The following is a 23,111-nucleotide window of genomic DNA, read 5'->3' as shown; positions in this document are numbered from 1 at the left end:
CTAAATTTATGCAAATTAGCCCAAGTGCAATGGGGCGGAGCCCTCTTTTTATTTGTTTACCAAGACCAGTTATTTACATAGTGATTGACATCCCTTAGAGAACAGAGATGAGGGAACAAGTAAAGAGTGCACCAGTAGTCACAGCTCCGCCCCTGGTGCACGTCAAGTTCTTAAATTTTACAGCTTTTCAGGTAGGTCCCAATGGCAGCTACAGTAACACTCCCGACAGGAAGTGTTGTCAGGGGATCAGTAAGAATCACGTGTGATGGACGGAGCCATTGGAGCAATTATTTCACACAAAAAAAAGTAAAACATTGACTTTCGGAAACATTTTATTAATAATTAATACATCGAGGTCTGGAAAAAGTTCAGGAAGTTCTCAGAACTGATGAGATGAAGTGATGACAGAACAGACTCCAAAACCTTGTAACAATTCGACTGGTTGTTATGGGTAACAGTCAACAAGTATGTTGTCAGACAGGCCCCTCGCTTCTTGGCTATTCCCATAATGAACAGAGGGCAGTTATGGGAGATTTCAGCTCTGGAGTAAGGAGCAATACATGGACCCCAGAGCTGCACTCACTATTCTGCTAGGGGGGATATAATACAGGATGTAACTGGATAAGAAATGTCATGTACAAAGTTTTTTTTGTTTCTTTTGTAAAAATGTTCAAAATTGAGGACACAGGTTCTTAAAGAGGTTTCCAGGATAAGCAAAACCACCTGTTGGAAAGAAAGCCCCATGTTTTCCTATTTCTGGACAATCCCTTTAAGATCTAATTATGATGATTAGAAACAGCAACATATTTCTTCCCATGTGTCCTATACAGTGACATGATAATAGGTGTGGTAGTCTGTAATCCAGCAAATACCCCGCCCTGAGGGTCTCGGCGTCCCCTCCACACCCCCAGCGTGTTGTTACAAGGCAGAGAGAACCTCTAATCCAGTGTTTTATCATTGAATAGACAGGGATGAGAGTCGCACAGCACAACTTCCGAGGTATAAGCCAGGGACTTGGCGAAATAAGATAATACTAAGGTAGAAAAATACATTCATTGGAGTCTGAGCCCCCGATGTCTGAACATAGCTTCAAGATTTTTACTAGAGGCCCAGGTTTCACAAATATTCATCAATTCTGGGTAAATTTAAACAAAATCCACCAAAATTCATTATGATAACCCAGGGAGACTTACTCATAGAACCAGGCACCGTGACTGTGGTAATCTTCTTATATTTGATATCCATGGCCTTCTAAAATCAACTTTTAAAATTATGCGAATAAACGTGAGAAGGCGTTAACAGAGCCCCTGCAACAGTGTAACAGCCTGTGAAGTTGTAACACGGAGGGGCTGTAGTAACACCCAAGAGCCCTCTACAGGCTCATTAGCATAATTTTAAAAGTTACAGACCTCCTTGGATACCGGGTAAAATCATAAAGTTGAATATATGGTAATCTTAGGGGAACAATTTTTAGCTAAAAGAAGGACGTCAGTTGTGCCCTTGTTTTTAAGAAAAAGAAGGCTTTTTACATTATGCAAAGGAGCCTAAGGGGCTCCAGTCTCCATTAACACCTTTAGAGTTTGGAGCTCCTCAGTCTCATTTGCATAATTTAAAAAGCATTTTTTTATTTAAAACCAGGGCATAAGAAGCTAAAAGAAGAGCAGATCCTGCCAGAGAGGGTGCACACCAGTATGTCAGTGTGACTGGTTTACAATCCTTCATCCTGGTGGTAATGTCGTTTTAGTTGCCTGTCCATGGCGGTCCGACCCTTTAAGTCCCTCATTATAAACCTGTTATAGCCGACAGGTAACCATACCAACCCCCCAAAAAGGCAAAATTGTGGGGAAGCTTTCCCAGCACCACAGTGTTTTAGGTATTAAGGGTGATCAGGGTTGCACCACAACTGATGTCACGCCCCTTTAATGTATGGATTGATAACCTCCCGTTGCAGATCATTAGTAAGCACTATAGGTCAACACTGTAAAAAAACGTTTGGCAAGATAACATATTGTTAAAGGGCGACTCGGCCTAGAATCTGATTTTGGATACGTTTAGTGTCAAATATAAAGTGCCACCGGCCTCAATGTGACGCCAGCACCAAGGTTGTGTGAGAGATTGGCACCGATGGGAAATCTGCGGAGGCCTCTGCCTGTAGCACCGCGGCTTCTCTGCCCCCACAGATATCCACATCACTTTAGATGGAGGATCCTTTAGACAAGGAGTCAGCACGAACATGGTTTAGGATTAGTCAAGTATGTAGTAATTGGCTCATAGTGACCGTTAAAGGGGTTGTGTATGGCATAAAGGTATGATTACAGGGCAAGTCCCCACAACCACAAGTCACTTGAAAAGTCCCATAAACTTCTATAGGACGTCCAAAGTCCTGCTTCCAGAGAATGGGCTGGGCACTACCCTGCGCTCATAAATTTACAACATGTAACTGGATACAACCCCTTTAAGACTGTGACCACACAGGGTCTGCAGGATCTGGCCATAGCATAACAAGATGTCACCCCTCGTTTAGGAAATACTTACATTCATAAATATTCTCTTCTTATTACTTTGTGTCGTCACTCTGTTATTCCTCCTAGAAATCTATGAATAAATTGACATCTGGGTGTGGCTCGCAGATCGACCAATCAGTGCTGACTCCTTAGGAACTGATTGGATAGACTCTCTTCACAAGGCAAATTGTGAATCCTGTTTGTCATTTTATTCAGACACTGCCAGGTGGAACAACAGAGGGACAGCACAGAGCGAAGTTATATTACTATTAGTTTTAGATGACAAGTGATGATGACATAAGATCCTCTTATATACAGCATCAACAAGAAGCCGACATGGAGGATCACCTCTATAGCGCCACCTGCCCAAATATGGGTCATAGTACAGTATCAAAGCAAAACCCAAAGCAAATGGGGATTGACAAGGGTCACAGAAACCCCTGTCACCCCTTTAACTGCGGGTCCCATAAATAGAAAATGTAACCATGTATACATTGTAACAGAATTATCCAAATGAGAAAAACATGACTGTTCTAGACCAAAAACAGCGCCCCATGTAGCCACAGGCTGTGCCGGGTACTGCTGCTCTGCTCCATCTGAGCTGTAATACCACAACCCTCCTGTGGACAGGGGTGGAGCTGTTTCTAGCAGAAAGCCTCCATATTTTTCTGTATAATCCCATGCACAAAATTTGTTTTTTCAAAATGTTCACATAAAAAAAAGACTGTACATTTTAGGTCCAGGAATTTCGGTATTCCTTCAGTGGAATTTGGTCATGTGTATGGACCTGACAGCCCTGGTGTATTTGAGGCGCCGGCCTGTATGTCCATAGTAGTAGGAATGCCTCCAGTGCTGGGATCATGGACCAAAGGCAAGCTCATCCCAAATATAAGGATGAAGGACCAGCACAATCCTTAGGAATAAAAGGCTTAGGAATCTGTATTAAAGGGGCGTTCTCAGTGGCTCAGAAAGGCCGCACTGGTCACAGAGGGTATGAAAAAACCCTTTAAAGAGGTGGGGGGTTGTAAGATTAGAATACAGGGTTGCATCCCCCAAGAAACAGCACCACTCCAGGTCCATGAGTGGTATTGCAGCTGTGAATAGTTCAGAGCTGCAATACCAGATCCTGCCTATGAGGCAGAAGTGGTGCCGTTTCTACCCCTTACTCCTAATCCCATACAACCCCTAATAAACACGTCCCTGATCGAGCACAAATTAGTACAAAACCTCCTGGGGGAGCAAAATGGTCATTAAATAGAAAAAAACACCCTAGAATAAAATTATACATATGGCCGGTTGTACCTAATTTTCCATCTTTTCGAGCGCACCCTGAAGAAGAAATACATGATCATTAAGAATAGGCAGGAGGTGACGTAGAGCACCACGCACAGGCTCATGTCTATGTTGGAGAAGCCGAGCCCCAGGAAGCTGACGGACATCCTGCCGCCCACCTTCTGCTCGGAGGGCTTCTCCTGCTCAATGGGTTTTTGAAGTAATTTATTCATGAATCCTGGTCTGACATTCATCTGGTCGTGAGGCTTGTTGTTGTGTCCGGCGTCGGCGCCCCCTCCAGGTTCCTTGGTGTGCAGATTGTCGCTCTTCCCATCCTCCGCCTCTCGGTGGTCGCTGATGGGATCGGCGTACTTTAAGGAGATCTCCTGGGCACCGTAGTGACGCTTGAGGAAGACGAGGACTTCCTTCTCGTTCCAGTTGTGTAGCCCGTTTATCTCCTCGTGACAGGCAGAGCACAGCTCGGGCGTTGGCCACTCTACCTTAGGACTTTCTGGATCCTCACTTGGGGCACCTGCATGGAGAGATGTTAAAAAAAAAATAATTAGGATACCACCCTGGAGTGATCCGCACAGTGCCCCCGCAGGAGAAATGCAGTATTACATATTAGGTCCTCCAGAGAACTTACTCCAAGCTCTCATTGATGAAGTCCTGGTGTGTACTATCTGCATGGAGAAAGCTTGGGGATAGCCCCTAAAATCCACAGTTCCACTCTCCAGAGGAACTGAATTTGCTGTTCTGGTGTCTGGACAGTAGGCGGAGCTACTAGGCGTCTTCCTATAGCTTAGGGTGATGCCACACGTGGCGTTTTGGACCCATTTTGGTACGTTTTTTAGTAGTCCGTTAAAAATACATGCGTTTTTGAACGGACTGCTTAAAAACGTACCAAAAATGTGTTCAAAACGACACGTGTGGCATCACCCTTAAAGGAAACCTGCCATCAGAAGTAGAAGTCTGATGATAGATTCCTCCTGCCTGTCTCTGCCCTAATCTGTAATTTAAGAATCCTGGAACCTAATCTGTTAAACTTTTAATTTTAGTAATAACAAGTTCCAGGATTCTTAAATTTACAGATTAGGTCAGGAGCAGCAGGAGGGATCTACCATTAGATCTACATATCATGATAGGTACAGTATAATATTACAGCTACTCACCGGCCAGTCTCTTGTTAACCAAATTGTGTTTTCTCCACAGCCATAGCACCGCCTCATCCGCCGTCTTCACGCTGTCCATCGACTCCTTGGCCATGGCTTCGAAGTGCTGTGCGCATTCCCGGCATCCGAAAAATTCCCTGATGTATCCCCTCATGGTTTTCAGTGTGGCCAGGGCGTCTCCTTCGAACTCTACAGAGAAAAGGAGACGGTGAGTACAATGTACATAGAGGAATGGGAATGGGGACATTACAAAGATCCATGTACCGAAGAAATCCAAATGTTTCAAAATATGTTCAGACATCTGCTGGCCGAGGGGTCTCCCGGGCAGAAGAAGGCAGATTGCTGGGACCCTCAACAATCATGGAAATGGGAATCTCAAGAGTGCAGTGCATTATGGGATAGCAAGGATATGCATGGAGTATAAAAGAATGGCAGCTCCATGTAATGTCACCTCTTGCAGGATTTCCACTGCTGATGTGGGGTGTAAAGTAGAACAACATGGCAGTGTAGTATAATGGGCAGCACTGGCACACGCAGCGGGCAGCTTGTTTTCCACCTAATGGCTTGGCACGGCGCCATTGGCCACTTTACTCCAATCAATATTTAACCGTGTTGCAGCGGTAATGTTTTGCTGAGCCTTATCAGGAGTGGGCGAGGGAAAGCCGAGACGGGCAGAGAGGATCACGATTCTAGAGCGGAAGTGTGGGTTTCAGCAGAGACAAAATAGGTTTGATGGTAGAGATAGGAAGATGGCACGCTGGAGGCATGAGCAGGATGGGCTATGCCATGGCACCCTATGCCCAGGAACAAACTATATACCAATAAACATGTGATAGGACGTCATAGACAAAACTGACACTGTACTCAGTGCTGGGTGACTTACATCGTGGCTGCCATTAACAATCCCATTGACTTCCCACATTTCTCTGTATGCATGGATATTAATCTAAGATATCACAGGACGCCCAGGAAAGTATGCCCGTCAGAGGTTACAGAAAGAAGGATAACTTGTAGAATTGTCACAATTTTTAGTGTGGTAGTCTTCATTTAGATGTTCTATTAACCGGTTCGCGGGCCGAGCACTCTCCATAGCCGGTAAGTCTCTGCTGCATGGGCATGTATGAGGAGTAAAATCCCCATATACTGCCATACTGTAGTATGGCAGTATATGGTAGGATCGATCAGACAACCTAGGGTTAAAGTACCCTAGGGAGTCTGAAAAATAGTAAAAATAAAAAAAGTAAAAAAAAAAAAAAATTATAATAAAAAAACCTAAAAATTCAAATCACCCCCCTTTCCCTAGAACTGATATAAATATAAATAAACAGTAAAAATCATAAACACATCAGGTATCGTCGTGTCCGAAAATGCCTGATCTATCAAAATATGATAACGTTTTTTCACTGCGTTTAACCCCGTAACAGAAAATCGCGTCCAAAGTCAAAACTGGCACTTTTTTGCCATTTAAAAAAAAATTACAAATTCTATAAAAAGTGATCAAAAGGTCGTACAGTCATAAAAATAATATCATTTAAAACATCATCAAAAGTCGCAAAAGATGACACCACCCTCAACTCCATACAACGAAGTATGAAAAAGTTATAAGCACAAGAAGACGGCAAAATAAAAAAAAAAATTTTTGTACATGAGGTTTTAATTTTTGTAAATGTATGAAAACATAAAACCTATATAAATTTGGTATCCCTGTAATCGTATTGACCCAAAGAATAAATTAGATGCGTCATTTGTGGCGTGAAGTGAAAGCCGTAATATCCAAGCCCACAAGAATACGACACAAATGCGTTTTTTCACCATTTTCACTGCATTTGGAATTTTTTTCCCGCTTCCCAGTACATGGCATGGAATATTCAATGCGATCACTATGAAGTGCAATTTGTTACGCAAAAAACAAGCCGTCACATAGCTTTTTACGTGTAAAAATGAAAAAGTTATAGATTTTTGAAGGTGGGGAGTGAAAAATGGAAATGAAAAAACGGGAAAGGGCCCAGTCCTTAACCGGTTAAAGAAATTGACCTTGGACACCTGTCCTGGGGGTGTCTGATCATGAGAATAGTCTTTTTCAGAAATCGCATAGGAGTAAATTGAGCAAATATGGAGAATGCAGACCCTGCTTTATTCACATAGATCACTTGTGGACCCCATTATTGTGACGAGTGGTGGTCCCAGTGATTACGTATCCCCCATCTTGTGTATAAAGTTTAAGAAACCCACACCAAATAGCTCTTATAAGATACCTGCAGGACTTTCTTATCCTAGTATGACCTCATCTATCCACCCCATCTCCACGGATTATTAATAAAACCCCCCAGCGGCTCTCCCCCCACCTCCATCATGTCACACATAAATAAGACGCCGGCTCATAAGATTACAGCAGATTAGATGGCGGTATTAAGAAAGGCTTCAAAACAATTTTTTAAAAAGAAAATTAAGAATAAAATCTACCAAAATACAGACACTCAATGTCTGGAGTGGAGAAAAAAAAAGAAGAATATAGAATAAAAATAAATAATAAAAATAGGATTTATTGACAATGGTGCAAAATAATGAACATCTTTTAAGGCATTAAAGAGGATGACATTAGAATGAAATATTAACCAAAATTGGGAACTGTTTAAAGGGGCAATATCATAAGTGGTCGGTAACAGTGATGTGATGGGGATTCTAATATTAATGAGAACAAGCGCTTTAACTCCTTTAAGTTTACATGCAAGTCGATTGAATGCAAGTATTTCCGTGTTAGGTGACCCCATCGACAATATGGCAGCCCCACTGCCAAAAATCAAACATGGCCACTCTTTACTCCCACATACACACTAGACCTAGTGAACCAGGGTTTGGAGGTATTAGAGCTCTAGCCACTGACTAGGTCTTATCCTTTAATTACATAATGTGTATAAAGGTAGCACACTGTCCTCCTTGACAAAAATCCAATATGGCCGCTCTTTATTTACATCTTCCTGTTAATACACATGAACGGCATGAACAAGGGTTCTATGAGGTAAAAGTTTACGACTGGAGTGTTCAGCTTTCAGATACAAAGCTAATTTTATTATCTCAGGCATACTTTGGGAGATTTAAGCCCCACTAAACAAGTTAGGCCTTATAGACAGGGTAGGGCCTAACTTGCTGATGGAGATTGTCTAACGCTGTACTCGGCAATCTCTGTCAGCTCTATTGAGCATGCGCGACCGGCTACTCTACTCATCTCAGGGAGCCGTTCTTGTGATCTTTGGGGGTCTCATTACTATCCTGTGAATAAGGCCCTACTTGTTTGGAGGGAAAACCCCTCTAAATCTTTGTCGCTTATAACAACCAATGACAGCGCAGTTTTTATTGAATGTTCTGTTCCTGATTGTAGATAGCTGCGCAGTAATTGGTCGACATGGGAAATTAAAACTCAAGATTAAATTAGTCTGGGGTCAATAGATGTGGAAAGTAGCCATGTGACTGGTTGATGGGGGTAACAGGGGCCATGTTTTGGTCACTGATGTTTGCCTCAGTAACTAGACCGACAACCCCTCTGCCATTACCCGCTAGTTCAATCACAATCCGTGTTTGCGGCGGCCATTGTCTGAGGGTTAAGAAGGCTCTTTTTTTTTTTTTTAATATAAGTCCCCGGCAGATCTTGTGCGGACATCTGCCACGTATCATCGTGTAATCCTCCTTTCCTTCTTCCTCACAAACTACCACAGTTCTGCTTCCCCCTAATCTCTAAAGTGGACAATAACCATTAAACCCGTACCTGGTGGCGGGGGGATTAGCGGCAGGCTTTTTACTCTATGGGATTTACTGCAAGATATAAGGAGAGGGGAAAAAACCTTCCCAAGATATAATCCATGGACTAAAAGTGACCCAATTCTTTCAGCGCAAGGAGCACCCGGCAGATTTGGGATGTGTCGGGAAGGGGTCAATGACAACGGCGGGACCACTTATAACAAAGGAGGGCGCCGTGGTTCACACAGCACCAGCCAATAGCAGCAGATCTGAGTATTAGGGGGAAAAATATCATAAAAACAAAACTTAACCCTTTCCAGACTTGTTACCAAGTAAGAAAGTACTAGATTATTAGATACAATAATAATTCTGGAAAATTTCGAGTATACTAGACTCAAATGGGGTTGAGCTGTAATTCCAAACACAACCTTATAGCTAAGGAAGGTGCGAATTTCTGGAAGAAAGGCGAACCACAAATAAACATACCTTGCAACCCCCTTTTCCAACTAAAGTTATAAAAGTTACAAAATTTATCCAGATTAGAAATGGATCAAAAAATAGCGCCACTGTTACTCAATGGTTAAGAATGACAGCTGATGCAGCTTAAATTCAGGCTTCCTAGTGATTATTGGAATTTTATTACATAGATGTCATTCATAAGGGGTTAATAGTTTGGTTTGTGTGTAAATATAAAGCACCCGCCATAGGAGAAGGACATCACTCTCCGTTGTGGCGCCACGCTCCTCTGACCTCTCCTCCATCGGCCAATATCAATTCAATTATCGACATGCAATGTTTTAGAGGTTGCACCTTTAAGGGCGTCCCCATAAGTCAGGGAGCCGGCGCGCTGTCGATAAGAATGCCTCGGCCTGTTGCTCCTAATGGCTTTCTGTGTAATCAATGAATAACAGTATTTCTAAAAATCAAATAATGAGGCAGAGCAGAGGGCGAGCAGCCGGTGGGCGCTGACAGGGCGGTATATTAGCAGGGGTGGGGGGCCCAGGTGATTCATGACAGCTGCAAAATGTATGACCGACAGCTGAGAAGGAGTATGGCAACATGTGCACCAACCACCGCCACCAAAGGGTTAATGCGTATTTCTAGCCAGTACAAATTTCATATTTAGAGGATATCATTCAGATTCTGGTTTGGACAATTACTATTCTCAAAAAAATCTAAAAATCCAAATTTTGTGCATAGTTTTTGAGCAGATTTTTAGATTTTGAGAGAGTTTAATTATTTGCACAGTTCTCCATTAGGGCAGCCGTACGGGCATACACACGATGGAGAGGAGGGGTGACCTGTGACATGTCCTATCTTTTCCCGTGTATGGAGCGGTACGGTGTACGTGCTGCCATTGCCATCTATGGGGGATGTAAGTATGGCTGCAAGCTTGAGGTCGTACATGCGTCCCCCTACGGTTGTCTGAATGCAGCCTAATGGATAACATGGGGACTTGGGAAACCCCTTTTAGACGCCTTACATATTAAAGGCTTTCCAACTTACCGGTGTTCGCCAGGGCGTTGGGTTGTGCCGCAGCCTGCACCGTGAGACTGTGAAAGAGCTTCCAAAGGGAGCAGGGGTATCCTCTTAGCTGTGCTCGGCTTCCCTGGCAACCTACCCACTCCACATGGTTTGTGAGGTAGATTCCCGAAATCTAGAAAACAACATTGTGATCAATGTGAATTATTGGGCGATCACCCACCATATATTGTTTGCCATCCCTCCTCCTCTCCATCACATCACCAATGTCAATAATTTATCAATCACTAATTTAATCTTTGAATCAACTCACCCGCATTTTGTTGTTGACCAGGTCCAAGATGGCGTCATATGGGATTTTGTCCAGCGGCATGCTGACCAGCCACTCCTGCAGCGTTTCCAGCAGTTTGACCACATGGGGGCGCCCTGGGAATAACTGAATGAAGAAGTAACAAAGAAAAAGAAAATAATAAAAATAATGAACGGTTCTGGTTATTAAAGGCTTAAGACTCATTTTTTAATTCACCCTATTAAGGGGATCCTGGTTTGCTGAGAGCAATCATGTGGTTGGTATTTAGATGCACTGCCCAGTCAGGGTGTGGAGATAGATCCCCAATCAGACGGAAATCATTCGCATAGGAGGGCAAGAGGAAGTCTGGCATCTGATAACACTGGGCTACGGAACTGCTAATTAAAGGGGTGTTCTGGAATTGGCTGGTGAATACCAGAAATCCCTGAATACTCCCTTTAAGAGCTTCCCTATGTATCGTGGAATTGTACTTTTTACAGTGTAAAATTTGGATTAACTAAAAGTAGAAAAACAGGAGTGCAGAATTTCTTTATACATGGTTGGTTCGTAGTCTGTTACCATGGAGAGGCATAGGTCTGCAGAGAGCAGCAAATCCAAAGACATTTTAAGAAAGATCTGGTATATTTTTTACACCATTTTTAGCAGATTTTTTTTTTTTTGCTTGCGGAACAATCCCTTTAAATAGTATTAAATTGGCGCAGTACACATACATATAGCCTCACATTACACAAGATTCCTGGATAATCCCGCACAGCTTTATTTATAAAGAACTATGTCTGACACCGGAACAGACATGGTCCATGACAATTTCCCTAATGGAAGACGTCGCTGTGTTCTCGTGTCGCCCCGTCTTACGTTTCATGGTTGTTTGACTTGACCTTTAAGCTGACATCTGTTTTACATAGATGATATAATTCTTGCACAGATTACACAGTCACACCGCGGTATGTAACCCAATACAGTGACACATTGCCGGGGTAATCCACCTGAGCCTTTCCAATATAGCAGGGAAGAAGACACAGGATTCATTTACTTCAACGATAAAGTCCAGATAGTGGGGATTATGTGGAAAAAGTAGAGGAGCATTGACAAAATTAGAAAAATATGGTTGCTTTTTTCAAAACACAGCGCCACACCTGGCCACAGGCAGCGCCTGGTACTGCAGATCATTCACTTCAATAGAAAGTGTAATGGCCAACGCAGCCTGTAGATAAGTGTGGTGATAGTTGTGGAAGAAAGCAGCCATGATTTTCCAATATCAGGGCCTGTAGGGAGAATTAAGGACTATGCTGCCCTCCACATCCAAGGGAGAAGGACTTACCTTGTACAGGAGGGTGACAAAATCCTTGAAGGTTTTCAGCTTCTCTCCCTCCAGAGTCTGGTGAGTGGCAAGTTCCACACGGAGGAGATAATGTAGGGCAGACTCCAAGTCCGCTGTATACAACTTAGACCTACAAATATACCACAGTGTCTTAGGATTATAGGATAATCAGCAGCTCCAGCTATTGTGTAGTGGCAGTTCAGTGTTACTTCAAATTTGGCCTATATTTATGTGACACTGCTGTGCTCTCAGCTACCTGCATTGTGTTCCTTCACTGTCCTTGCCCTTTGCGACTGTTGTTGTATTCAACCAGAAGCTACAACTTGCAGATGCAGAGGGTGTGGAGCAATGCTAAGCAGAAATGCAAGGGCACAGCAGTGTGAGGAAATGTCCCCAGTGCACTAGGAGACAATTCTGCCATATAGATCCATATGCTACAGTCTTGCTGCTGCTACTAATAACACACACAAAAGGTATAATTACACAGACCTCCAGGGACAATACCCTACACTTGCTGCAGAAAGTACAGAGCACAGAAGTGCGAGCTACAATCCTGGAGTATAAATCCATAATTGACAGTCCTGCTGCTACTAACAGCATACACAATAGTCTGATTAGACATTTCTCCAGAGACAATATCGAACACTGGTTGCACAGAGCTAAGAGCACAGCAGTGTGAGAACATGTCCCCAGAGAAGCTACAATTCCGGAATATAAATCAATATTTTACAGTCCTGCTGCTACTGACAACGTACGGAAAGATCTGATCACATCTCTTTTCAGGGACAGTACAAAGCGCTGGCACCAATCTTACTTGTCATAGTCCTTCCAGGTCACCTCCTCCTCCTTGTCCTCCTCGGGAAGCTTCTCGGGCAGCGCCGAGTGGGCTCCGGCTTTCTTTCTTACCCCCGGCAAGGACTTTAGGTGAGAGGAGAACACGGAGCGCAGGGGGTTCACACTGTTGGGGAAGATGAGAAAAACTGAAAATGTTCCTGCAGATGAGATCATGGATCATAGAGCTCATTCACCAAAACCAATAAAAATGGCAGGACATGGAAATACAGGCGATGCGTTAGTGAGCGCCACATTGATCCACTACAAGGCCAGTTTGCAGCCCCATGCATGTGAATGCAGCCAAGTTGTAATACCAAGCACAGCCACTATGCAATGAGCGGCGCTGTGTTTGGTAGACAACTGGCCGCACGCTACAACCTCTTCACACTGTATACCTTACACAACTTCTTATATATTTCACTCTGAAACTCTTCACTGTTTTCAAGATCAGTCCTTTGTCAGTGAGGCAGCAATCCTGTATGCGGCTAGCCCCGCTCTCAGCCAAGAAGTGGAGACAATGCTCTGGGAGCTGAATACAATGCTCTGCACAGCTGAGAGTAGGAGTAGCCATGAACACAAGTGTCCTTATTCATTGACAGCATGCATGGATCTTGAGATTCTGTGGAACTTGAAAGTTTAGTAAAAAGTTATGGAACTTTAAAAAAAATGTTCTTCAGAGGGAGCCACATGATGTAAGAGGATGATAACTATAAGGATGTGTATGATAGATGAATAACGGGTAGTCAGGTCGCCCCCAGACCAGACCTCAGGGTGACATCCGCTCCGGTATAAATATTCATTGGTTTCTCCAGAAGTAAATGAGACGCCCACGTGGAATACAAAGGGTAAAGTACGTGTGGACCTATCAGACTGATGAATGACTGCGGGTCACAGACAAATCCCAGCTGCCATTTATCACGTCTGATCAGAAGCCGCGCCATGATAAAGGATCATCCCACTGCACAAATACACTGAGGTGACAGTATTTAAAGGGATATTCCTATAAAGGATATATCACGAGGGGAGATTTATCAGAAGTGTCTGAGGTAAAACTGTTCTAGTTGCTTATGGTGACCAATCAGAGCTCAGCTTTCATTTTCTAACAGCTGTTTATAAAATGAAAGCTTAGCTCTGATTGGTTTCCAACAGTTTTACCTCAGACACTTCTGATAAATCTCCCCTGGATATTTCTATGTGATTGAAATATCCCTTTAAATATGGCGCAGTCTAAAACCCCGTTTACACACACATCAATGCCATGGGGTGAATTTTTCCAGTCAGGATCCCACCCCCTCTTAAAATTTGGGTGTTAACAGCTGGAGAGGTCCCGATCGATAGGCACAAAGTTACCGTAACCCTAAACTGTGCTTGGAGAAGAGGCGCTGGCCGCCATTTATAGAGAGAAAGCTTCTTGTATCTCTTACAGACGCTTAGTTACTTACATGTTAATTAATCCACGTGAAGCGTTGGGGTGGATCAGGTAACAGGACGGAGCTGACACCACACCGAGCTTCTCCATCATGGCCTTGTTTGAATCCAGGGCCCTCCGCACCACGATGTGCTCAAACTGCATCAGGTCCAGGATCACCTAGGAGAGCGAGGGAATCCTTTCTGGGTAAGTTCACATGCAGCGACTAGAAATCCCCCCCCCATTTCTCCAAATTAAATTTGAACAAATATTCCTCATTGAAAATCTTCTTCCATTTTCTGTATACAGATGTGTCGCTATAGTAACAGACTACAAACAGACCCTGTGTAGTCAGATCCTGCACTCATACTCCATTCATCTCCCCCTCTGCTCTTATTTTCCAATCTTTACATTACAGATTGGTTCATTCTACTTGACTGAAACCTCAAAAATTCATAAGACCAATAATTATTATACTGGGTTCTCTGCACTTTTGTAGTGTAAGGTGCATTCATCACACGGCTCACAGGTGCAGGGGCTCCAGTAATGTTGGGCATGTAGTGGAGGGGATATTGTATTGGAATGGTCTAGCTTAGAGCAGCCATGTAGGACTCTGCATGGTGCTGCAGGTGGAGAGACCTTTGAGGCCGCCTTATTCACCAGCACAGTAGAGCAGCAGTATTTGATGGATCCAGGTCTATTCAGTGGCCAAGGTAGGAATACCCCTTTAATATCATATTAGTGGACACTGGTTTATGATCAAGAAGCCAATAACCTGGCAGTATAACCCCCAACCCTAGAACAATGCCCACCTCACGTCCAACGTATGACGTTTCGCTTTCAAAGATGATGGCGGTGTAATGTGGCTTCTTACGGATAAACAGAGAAGTGATGTCCCCGGAGCTGAAAAAAACAAACAAAACTTTATGAATTAAAGCTGAAAAAGCTTAAAGGGAACCTGTCATCAGCAATTGGCCTAACAAACCACTACCAGAATATTGTCAAGCAATGTAACACCCTCTAGTTTTTGTTTCTTTCATGCTCCAGTGTGGTGGCATCATCCAGAAAATCAACCCTGAAGTGAGACGTAAATTGACTGTATAAAGTCAAGGAGGCGGAGAGTTTAACACTGCAGTCAAGGTGGGGGAGCTCTGAACACCTCCTCCTCTGTGACTGACATCACACATCAGACTTCAGAAGATCTGGTGAGTGATGTAATTGATGGTCCTGCATCCAGAGACAATGAAGGGGCTTTCTGAGGAAGAGAGCTTGACTTCAGTGATAAAATTTCTGCCTCCTTGATTTTCTACAACCATTTTACATCTCACTTCCAAGTTGATTTTCTTACCACACTGGGTCACGAAAGGAACATGATCTGGAAGGTGTGCGGCTGCTTGACAACATACTGGTAGTGGTTCATTTAAGTTAATTTCTGCTGACAGGTTCCCTTTAAAGCGAAGCTCCAGAATTATGACCTCTGACCAGTGATGGGTTCATCTCATGACCTATGTGATGCTGTAAGGAGTCGTGGTGCTTCCTATCAACCAGCTGATCTCAGGGGTGCGGAGATCTGGACCCCCACCAATCTTTTGGATTATTAACACCCCAATAAATCTGGATGCCAGCGACTTCTGGGGTAACACACACTATGTACCCAGCACAGCGCTGTATGCTGTAGAGTGGCTGTAGCTGGTATTACAGCTCAGCTCCTTTTATCTGAATGTAACTGAGCTGAAAAGTCATGTGACCGATGAGCCTGACATCCAATGAGTAGTAGTAATAGGCAACTTTTGGACAACGGTGGAGTCGTAAAAAAAATCAGGCATGATTTTATAATTCTGGTCAACCCCTTTAAGACACATACTACAGCCGGGAGATATGTGACACGCAGTACAGTAGTGTATTATATACTGCATGGACTCACCTGAGGGGCTGGAATGAGGGGCACGCTGTGGGTCTGTGCTCTGCCGGGAGGCTCTCGAGGTAGTCAATGATGACATGGCGGACGCTCTGCACCTCCCTGTCGGTTTCTCCTGAACCACAAAGATCCGAACATACAAACATGATCACAGGTACATGATATGAGACATAACCAGCCCCCCCAGGCTTCACCATCAGTCTGTATAACCATTATGGGGCAATCCTAAAAAATACACGCCCTCTAGTGGCAAGTTCTTATGTTACCCTGCTATATCTATATCTGGGAAAGCTGGGTTGAGCTCCCACATAGATTGTCAAATCACCCCAATAGTGGGGGATTACAGTGAAACTATTGTCATTTATCAAGGGTGGAAGACCCCCATAATACACCTCATAAACCTGTGGTCCAAATCCCTCAATACCTGAGCAGTGCAGCTTCCTTGTTTCTAACTTTCCCAGTATAAATGTGCAGCAGATGTCTATTGAAGAGAATGGAGTTGCCTGCAGTACCCTGCACAGCCACATAACAGGGGTGGCGCTGTGTAGCGTAAAACAGACCCCTTCATTCTCAGGATTCTTGGGGGTCAGGGAGTGACTACATCATAACTGTATGAAATGGTAAACACTAGAAATTATTACCTTTGTAGTTTTCTCCTTGAGTAAAATCTTTTGTGTTGGCACCAAAAAACTGAAAAAGAAAAAAGTAGAAATTGTGAGAAGAGAATCTGCCATAGGAGTCACACAGTCAGACGGGTCATAGTCTTACACAAATGGGGGCTTTACACCCCAGAATTTTTACAACATTGAATTATTCCATTTAAATATACAATATGGAGCTGCAATACCGGACCCAGGCTGTGAACAAGAGTGGCGCTGTTACTAGAACTGCTTGCTGTGTATACAGGAATGCAGAGGTAAGCATAGATTAGAGCGCCCCCATAAAATGGAGAACCTACCCGAAACGTAGGATAGAACTGGACGCCGTAGTCTCTGCAGATGGCGGTGTTCTGCTCATCAGCGCAGTTTAACACTCCGATCCTTATAGCGGGATTCCAGTCTGAGGAGGAGAGACGTGAGGAGCAGTGAGTGGCGGTATATCACATAACCAGACACTATACCCCCCTGTGGTGGACCACCAGCTATGAGCACTGGGGGGTGCGAATAAATCTCACTGTGTACGTACAGGATACAGCATCCAGGACAGTATCATATGGCTGTATTATATGACGCATTATATGGCGGTATTATATGGGCATTGCTTGGTACTGGGCACCAAAACTTAGAAGGGAACCCCATACATCTGTAAAATTGCATCGCTCTAAGATCATGGGGGTCTGACTTCAGGACCCCATCGCCTATTCTCCACCATTTAGCGCCACCTGTTGGATGCAGTTCCCTTCATGGCCAGGTGGAGGTGCCACTGTGCGGGTCAAACAATGCTACACGTAAACTGCAGACTCTTAACTCACAAGCTCAGGGCGGTCCCACAGATGAAGAACTGACAGCTTATACGGCACTGCAGGAATATATTTTCAATATCTCGGCTTGCTGTCAGTGAATGCAAACAATGAATACACAGTCTGCTACTGGCACCGCTGTTACAGTGTATCAGAGCTTGAAACTGTAGAAGTCAGACATGAGCTGGGCAGGTTTTCAGCCTCTGCTTGTTGTCAGTGAATGGAAACAGTCACAGCATATAGTGACATATTACAGCTGATAAGATATGGGTGCTGGCAGTGACAGGTCAGACCCAACTATGGATGCCAACTGGGCACCCTGGGGACGGGGGGGCGAATGGGCTGAGTGGAGATGTCAGTTGCAGCAGACGAGGGGCAGATGAGGGGTCTGGGGGGGATATCGCAGGACAGATGGAGGCTATTGAGCCCCAGACAAAAGATCTAACGACTCATCTATGTGACGCTTCACTGCACCAACAAGAAGTTTGGCTTGAGGGCGGGGAACCCGGAGCCCTTTCACTTCTCGCCCTCTGCGCCCCCCTCCCCCTCTACCGACCCTGACAATGGCGGATGTATGTGGTTACACGCTGGGGTCAGAGGGCAGCAGATGGGACGTGGTATATGAAGAGGAATGCCACCTGATGGATGCGGGCACAGCGTCTGCCAGGCTGCAGGGTGGGCATCACATGACCGGGCAGAGGGGCGCCAGGGAGTATATGTGGCCCCCATATAGCAGCACAATATGGCCATATAGAGACTACAGCGACCTGCACCGAATCCCGAAATGTGGAGGAATCTGCGGGAGATCATTGGGACATACCCTTTAATACAGAGAGCACAGAGCACAGCAGTGTGAGGACATGACAATATTGGAATCTGTATCCATACATCACAGTCCTGCTGCTACTAACAACGGACATAAAGGTGTGATTATACCCAGGGACAATACGTAGCACTGGCTGCAGCGCCCCCTAGTGGAGACAGAATTAAAGGGGCTTCTGGGACCGCCGTAGTACATAGTAGCTATAAAGCACAGTATAACTAGTAGCTGCGTGAGGCAGGGCGTATCCGGGCGGGTTATCGCCGCCACTAATTCCGTAATGACAGGGTGCACTAATGAGGGATTACAAAAAAAGAACAACCTCCGAGCTGCCGGATGGAAACATCTACCTGTGGGAAGCACGAGGCCGGCAACAGGTGAGACCAACACTCCGAAAATATCTGCTCCGATGCCAAGGACGCATCCAACGCCAAAGGATCTGTCACTACACCATACAGTACTGTCACCAGAGAGATGTGTAATCAGACGTTTATGTGCATTGTTAGTAGCAGCAGGACTGTGGAAAGCCTCACATTTCAAACATGGCATTTCCCCATACTTTACACTGAAGCTCTGGCACTGGACGTCACCACAAGGAGATGTCACTTCTATAGCAGTAGATCCAGATGTATGTCCCCTCTCCAGTGGACACTAGATCCCCTGCATCCCCCTCCAGTGGACACTGCATCCCCCTCCAGTGGACACTGCATCCCCCTCCAGTGGACACTGCATCCCCCTCCAGTGGACACTGCATCCCCCTCCAGTGGACACTGCATCCCCCTCCAGTGGACACTGCATCCCCCTTCTCCCCCTCCAGTGGACACTGCATCCCCCTTCTCCCCCTCCAGTGGACACTGCATCCCCCTTCTCCCCCTCCAGTGGACACTGCATCCCCCTTCTCCCCCTCCAGTGGACACTGCATCCCCCTTCTCCCCCTCCAGTGGACACTGCATCCCCTATTCCCCTGTACACGGCACCTCCTGACACATGACACCCTTACACAACGACTGTATACAAAGAGAGATCCTGTATACAGCACCTCCTGACATTTCACCCCCTGACACATGACTGTATACGGCACCTCCTGACACATGACATCCTGACACATGACTGTATACACAGAGAGATCCTGTATACGGCACCTTATGACATCTCACAACCTAAAACAAACAATGAGGCGCTACCTCCCCCTCCAGTGGACGCTACATCCCCCTCCTCCCCCAACCTCCAGTGGACGCTACATCCCCCTCCTCCCCCAACCTCCAGTGGACGCTACATACCCCTCCTCCCCCAACCTCCAGTGGACGCTACATCCCCCTCCTCCCCCAACCTCCAGTGGACGCTACATCCCCCTCCTCCCCCAACCTCCAGTGGACGCTACATCCCCCTCCTCCCCCAACCTCCAGTGGACGCTACATCCCCCTCCTCCCCCAACCTCCAGTGGACGCTACATCCCCCTCCTCCCCCAACCTCCAGTGGACGCTACATCCCCCTCCTCCCCCAACCTCCAGTGGACGCTACATCCCCCTCCTCCCCCAACCTCCAGTGGACGCTACATCCCCCTCCTCCCCCAACCTCCAGTGGACGCTACATCCCCCTCCTCCCCCAACCTCCAGTGGACGCTACATCCCCCTCCTCCCCCAACCTCCAGTGGACGCTACATCCCCCTCCTCCCCCAACCTCCAGTGGACGCTACATCCCCCTCCTCCCCCAACCTCCAGTGGACGCTACATCCCCCTCCTCCCCCAACCTCCAGTGGACGCTACATCCCCCTCCTCCCCCAACCTCCAGTGGACGCTACATCCCCCTCCTCCCCCAACCTCCAGTGGACGCTACATCCCCCTCCTCCCCCAACCTCCAGTGGACGCTACATCCCCCTCCTCCCCCAACCTCCAGTGGACGCTACATCCCCCTCCTCCCCCAACCTCCAGTGGACGCTACATCCCCCTCCTCCCCCAACCTCCAGTGGACGCTACATCCCCCTCCTCCCCCAACCTCCAGTGGACGCTACATCCCCCTCCTCCCCCAACCTCCAGTGGACGCTACATCCCCCTCCTCCCCCAACCTCCAGTGGACGCTACATCCCCCTCCTCCCCCAACCTCCAGTGGACGCTACATCCCCCTCCTCCCCCAACCTCCAGTGGACGCTACATCCCCCTCCTCCCCCAACCTCCAGTGGACGCTACATCCCCCTCCTCCCCCAACCTCCAGTGGACGCTACATCCCCTCCTCCCCCAACCTCCAGTGGACGCTACATCCCCCTCCTCCCCCAACCTCCAGTGGACGCTACATCCCCCTCCTCCCCCAACCTCCAGTGGACGCTACATCCCCCTCCTCCCCCAACCTCCAGTGGGCGCTACATCCCTCTCCTCCCCCTCCAGTGGACGCTACATCCCCCTCCTCCCCCTCCAGTGGACGCTACATCCCCCTCCTCCCCCTCCAGCAGTGGACGCTACATCCCCCTCCTCCCCCAACCTCCAGTGGACGCTACATCCCCCTCCTCCCCCAACCTCCAGTGGACGCTACATCCCCCTCCTCCCCCAACCTCCAGTGGGCGCTACATCCCTCTCCTCCCCCTCCAGTGGACGCTACATCCCCCTCCTCCCCCTCCAGTGGACGCTACATCCCCCTCCTCCCCCTCCAGTGGACGCTACATCCCCCTCCTCCCCCAACCTCCAGTGGACGCTACATCCCCCTCCTCCCCCTCCAGTGGACGCTACATCCCCCTCCTCCCCCAACCTCCAGTGGACGCTACATCCCCCTCCTCCCCCAACCTCCAGTGGACGCTACATCCCCCTCCTCCCCCTCCAGTGGACGCTACATCCCCCTCCTCCCCCTCCAGTGGACGCTACATCCCCCTCCTGTGGACGCTACATCCCCTTCCTCCCTTCCAGTGGACACTACATCCCCTTCCTCCCTTCCAGTGGACACTACATCCCCCTCCTCCCTTCCAGTGGACACTACATCCCCCTCCTCCCTTCCAGTGGACACTACATCCCCCTCCTCCCTTCCAGTGGACACTACATCCCCCTCCTCCCTTCCAGTGGACACTACATCCCTCTCCTCCCTTCCAGTGGACACTACATCCCCCTCCTCCCCCTCCAGTGGACGCTACATCCCCCTCCTCCCCCTCCAGTGGTCCCCATTCCCCCTGCTCCCTCCATGCACTCACCCTGCACATCGGATGCCAGGCTCCGCCAGGTGGGGGCGTAGTTGATGCAGTGCCCGCACCAGGAGGAGTAGAACTCCAGCAGCCATGCGGAGGATGAGTTGTACAGAGCTCCGGGCACGGATTTCTTCTCCAGGATGGAGATCCCGGAATCCAGCGGCCCATACAGCGTCTTATCCGCGGCCACCAGGAGCAGGACCAGAGCCAGGATCACCGGCAGCGCCGCCCGAACCCCCCGCACCCCGGAACAGCCGGCCATCACCACCGTGCAGCCGACCTCTCACCCCGTGACGTCACCCAATACACAACCATGGAGGGGGCGTGGAGAAGAGCCACGAGTAGGAGGGCTAGAAACACGCCACGCCCCGTCACGTCCTCATCCAAAATATGGGCGGACTTGTTCATGCTGCTGCATCCTGGTTACCCGGGAAACTGAGCGGACGTGTAATCATAAGACTCCTCCCCCTGTATATAGATAGAGCTCAGCCCGATCCTGTACACCCTGTATATACAGAGGGATAGAGCTCAGCCCGATCCTGTACTCCCTGTATATACAAAGGGATAGAGCATAGCCCGATTCTGTACTCCATGTATATACAGAGGGATAGAGCATAGCCTGATCCTCTACACCCTGTATATACAGAGGGATAGAGCATAGCCCGATTCTGTACTCCATGTATATACAGAGGGATAGAGCATAGCCTGATCCTCTACACCCTGTATATACAGAGGGATAGAGCATAGGCTGATCCTGTACTCCCTGTATATACAGAGGATAGAGCATAGCCTGATCCTGTACTCCATGTATATACAGAGGGATAGAGCATAGCCTGATCCTGTACTCCCTGTATATACAGAGGGATAGAGCATAGGCTGATCCTGTACTCCCTGTATATACAGAGGGATAGAGCACAGCCTGATCCTGTACTCCATGTATATACAGAGGGATAGAGCACAGCCTGATCCTGTACTCCCTCTATATACAGAGGGATAGAGCACAGCCTGATCCTGTACTCCCTGTATATACAGAGGGATAGAGCACAGCCTTATCCTGTACTCCCTGTATATACAGAGGGATAGAGCATAGCCTGATCCTGTACTCCCTCTATATACAGAGGGATAGAGCATAGCCCCATCCTGTACTCCCTGTATATACAGAGGGATAGAGCATAGCCTGATCCTGTACACCCTGTATATACAGAGGGATAGAGCACAGCCTGATCCTGTACTCCCTGTATATACAGAGGGATAGAGCATAGTCTGATCCTGTACTCCCTGTATATACAGAGGGATAGAGCATAGCCTGATCCTGTTCTCCCTGTATATACAGAGGGATAGAGCATAGCCTGATCCTGTACTCCCTGTATATACAGAGGGATAGAGCATAGCCTGATCCTGTTCTCCCTGTATATACAGAGGGATAGAGCATAGCCTGATCCTGTACTCCCTGTATATATAGAGGGATAGAGCTCAGACCGATCCTGTACTCCATGTATATACAGAGGGATAGAGCATAGCCTGATCCTGTACTCACTGTATATACAGAGGGATAGAGCATAGCCTGATCCTCTACACCCTGTATATACAGAGGGATAGAGCACAGCCTGATCCTGTACTCCCTGTATATACAGAGGGATAGAGCATAGCCTGATCCTGTACTCCCTGTACATACAGAGGGATAGAGCATAGCCCGATCCTGTACTCCCT

General features: G+C 47.0%; 1 protein-coding gene across 1 annotated transcript; it reads right to left on the bottom strand.

The window, feature by feature from the left end:
* Positions 1–314: 314 nt before the first annotated feature.
* Positions 315–21,819, bottom strand: QSOX2 (quiescin sulfhydryl oxidase 2). The gene is made up of 12 exons (XM_072124485.1): positions 21,408–21,819; positions 16,915–17,015; positions 16,598–16,646; positions 15,963–16,071; positions 14,851–14,941; positions 14,073–14,218; positions 12,611–12,754; positions 11,797–11,926; positions 10,479–10,601; positions 10,190–10,340; positions 4,949–5,137; positions 315–4,308 (listed from the first exon to the last, which is right to left on the bottom strand). Exons 1-12 carry the CDS (start codon positions 21,661–21,663, stop codon positions 3,785–3,787), a joined length of 2,013 nt encoding a protein of 670 aa, XP_071980586.1. The 5' UTR covers positions 21,664–21,819; the 3' UTR covers positions 315–3,784.
* Positions 21,820–23,111: the final 1,292 nt, after the last annotated feature.

Source organism: Engystomops pustulosus, chromosome 9, assembly GCF_040894005.1.
Source record: "Engystomops pustulosus chromosome 9, aEngPut4.maternal, whole genome shotgun sequence".
NCBI classification, from domain to species: Eukaryota; Metazoa; Chordata; class Amphibia; order Anura; family Leptodactylidae; genus Engystomops; species Engystomops pustulosus.
This window is presented reverse-complemented; position numbering and strand designations above follow the sequence as displayed.

Excerpts from the sequence above, each read along its gene's own strand:
- QSOX2 (XM_072124485.1), bottom strand. The coding sequence starts at position 21,663 with ATGGCCGGCTGTTCCGGGGTGCGGGGGGTTCGGGCGGCGCTGCCGGTG. Across the intron at positions 12,755-14,072 it reads TCACGTGGATTAATTAACAT|TGTGAACCCCCTGCGCTCCG; the intron begins GTAAGTAACTAA and ends CTTCCCCAACAG. Across the intron at positions 4,309-4,948 it reads GGTTAACAAGAGACTGGCCG|GTGCCCCAAGTGAGGATCCA; the intron begins GTGAGTAGCTGT and ends CTCTCCATGCAG.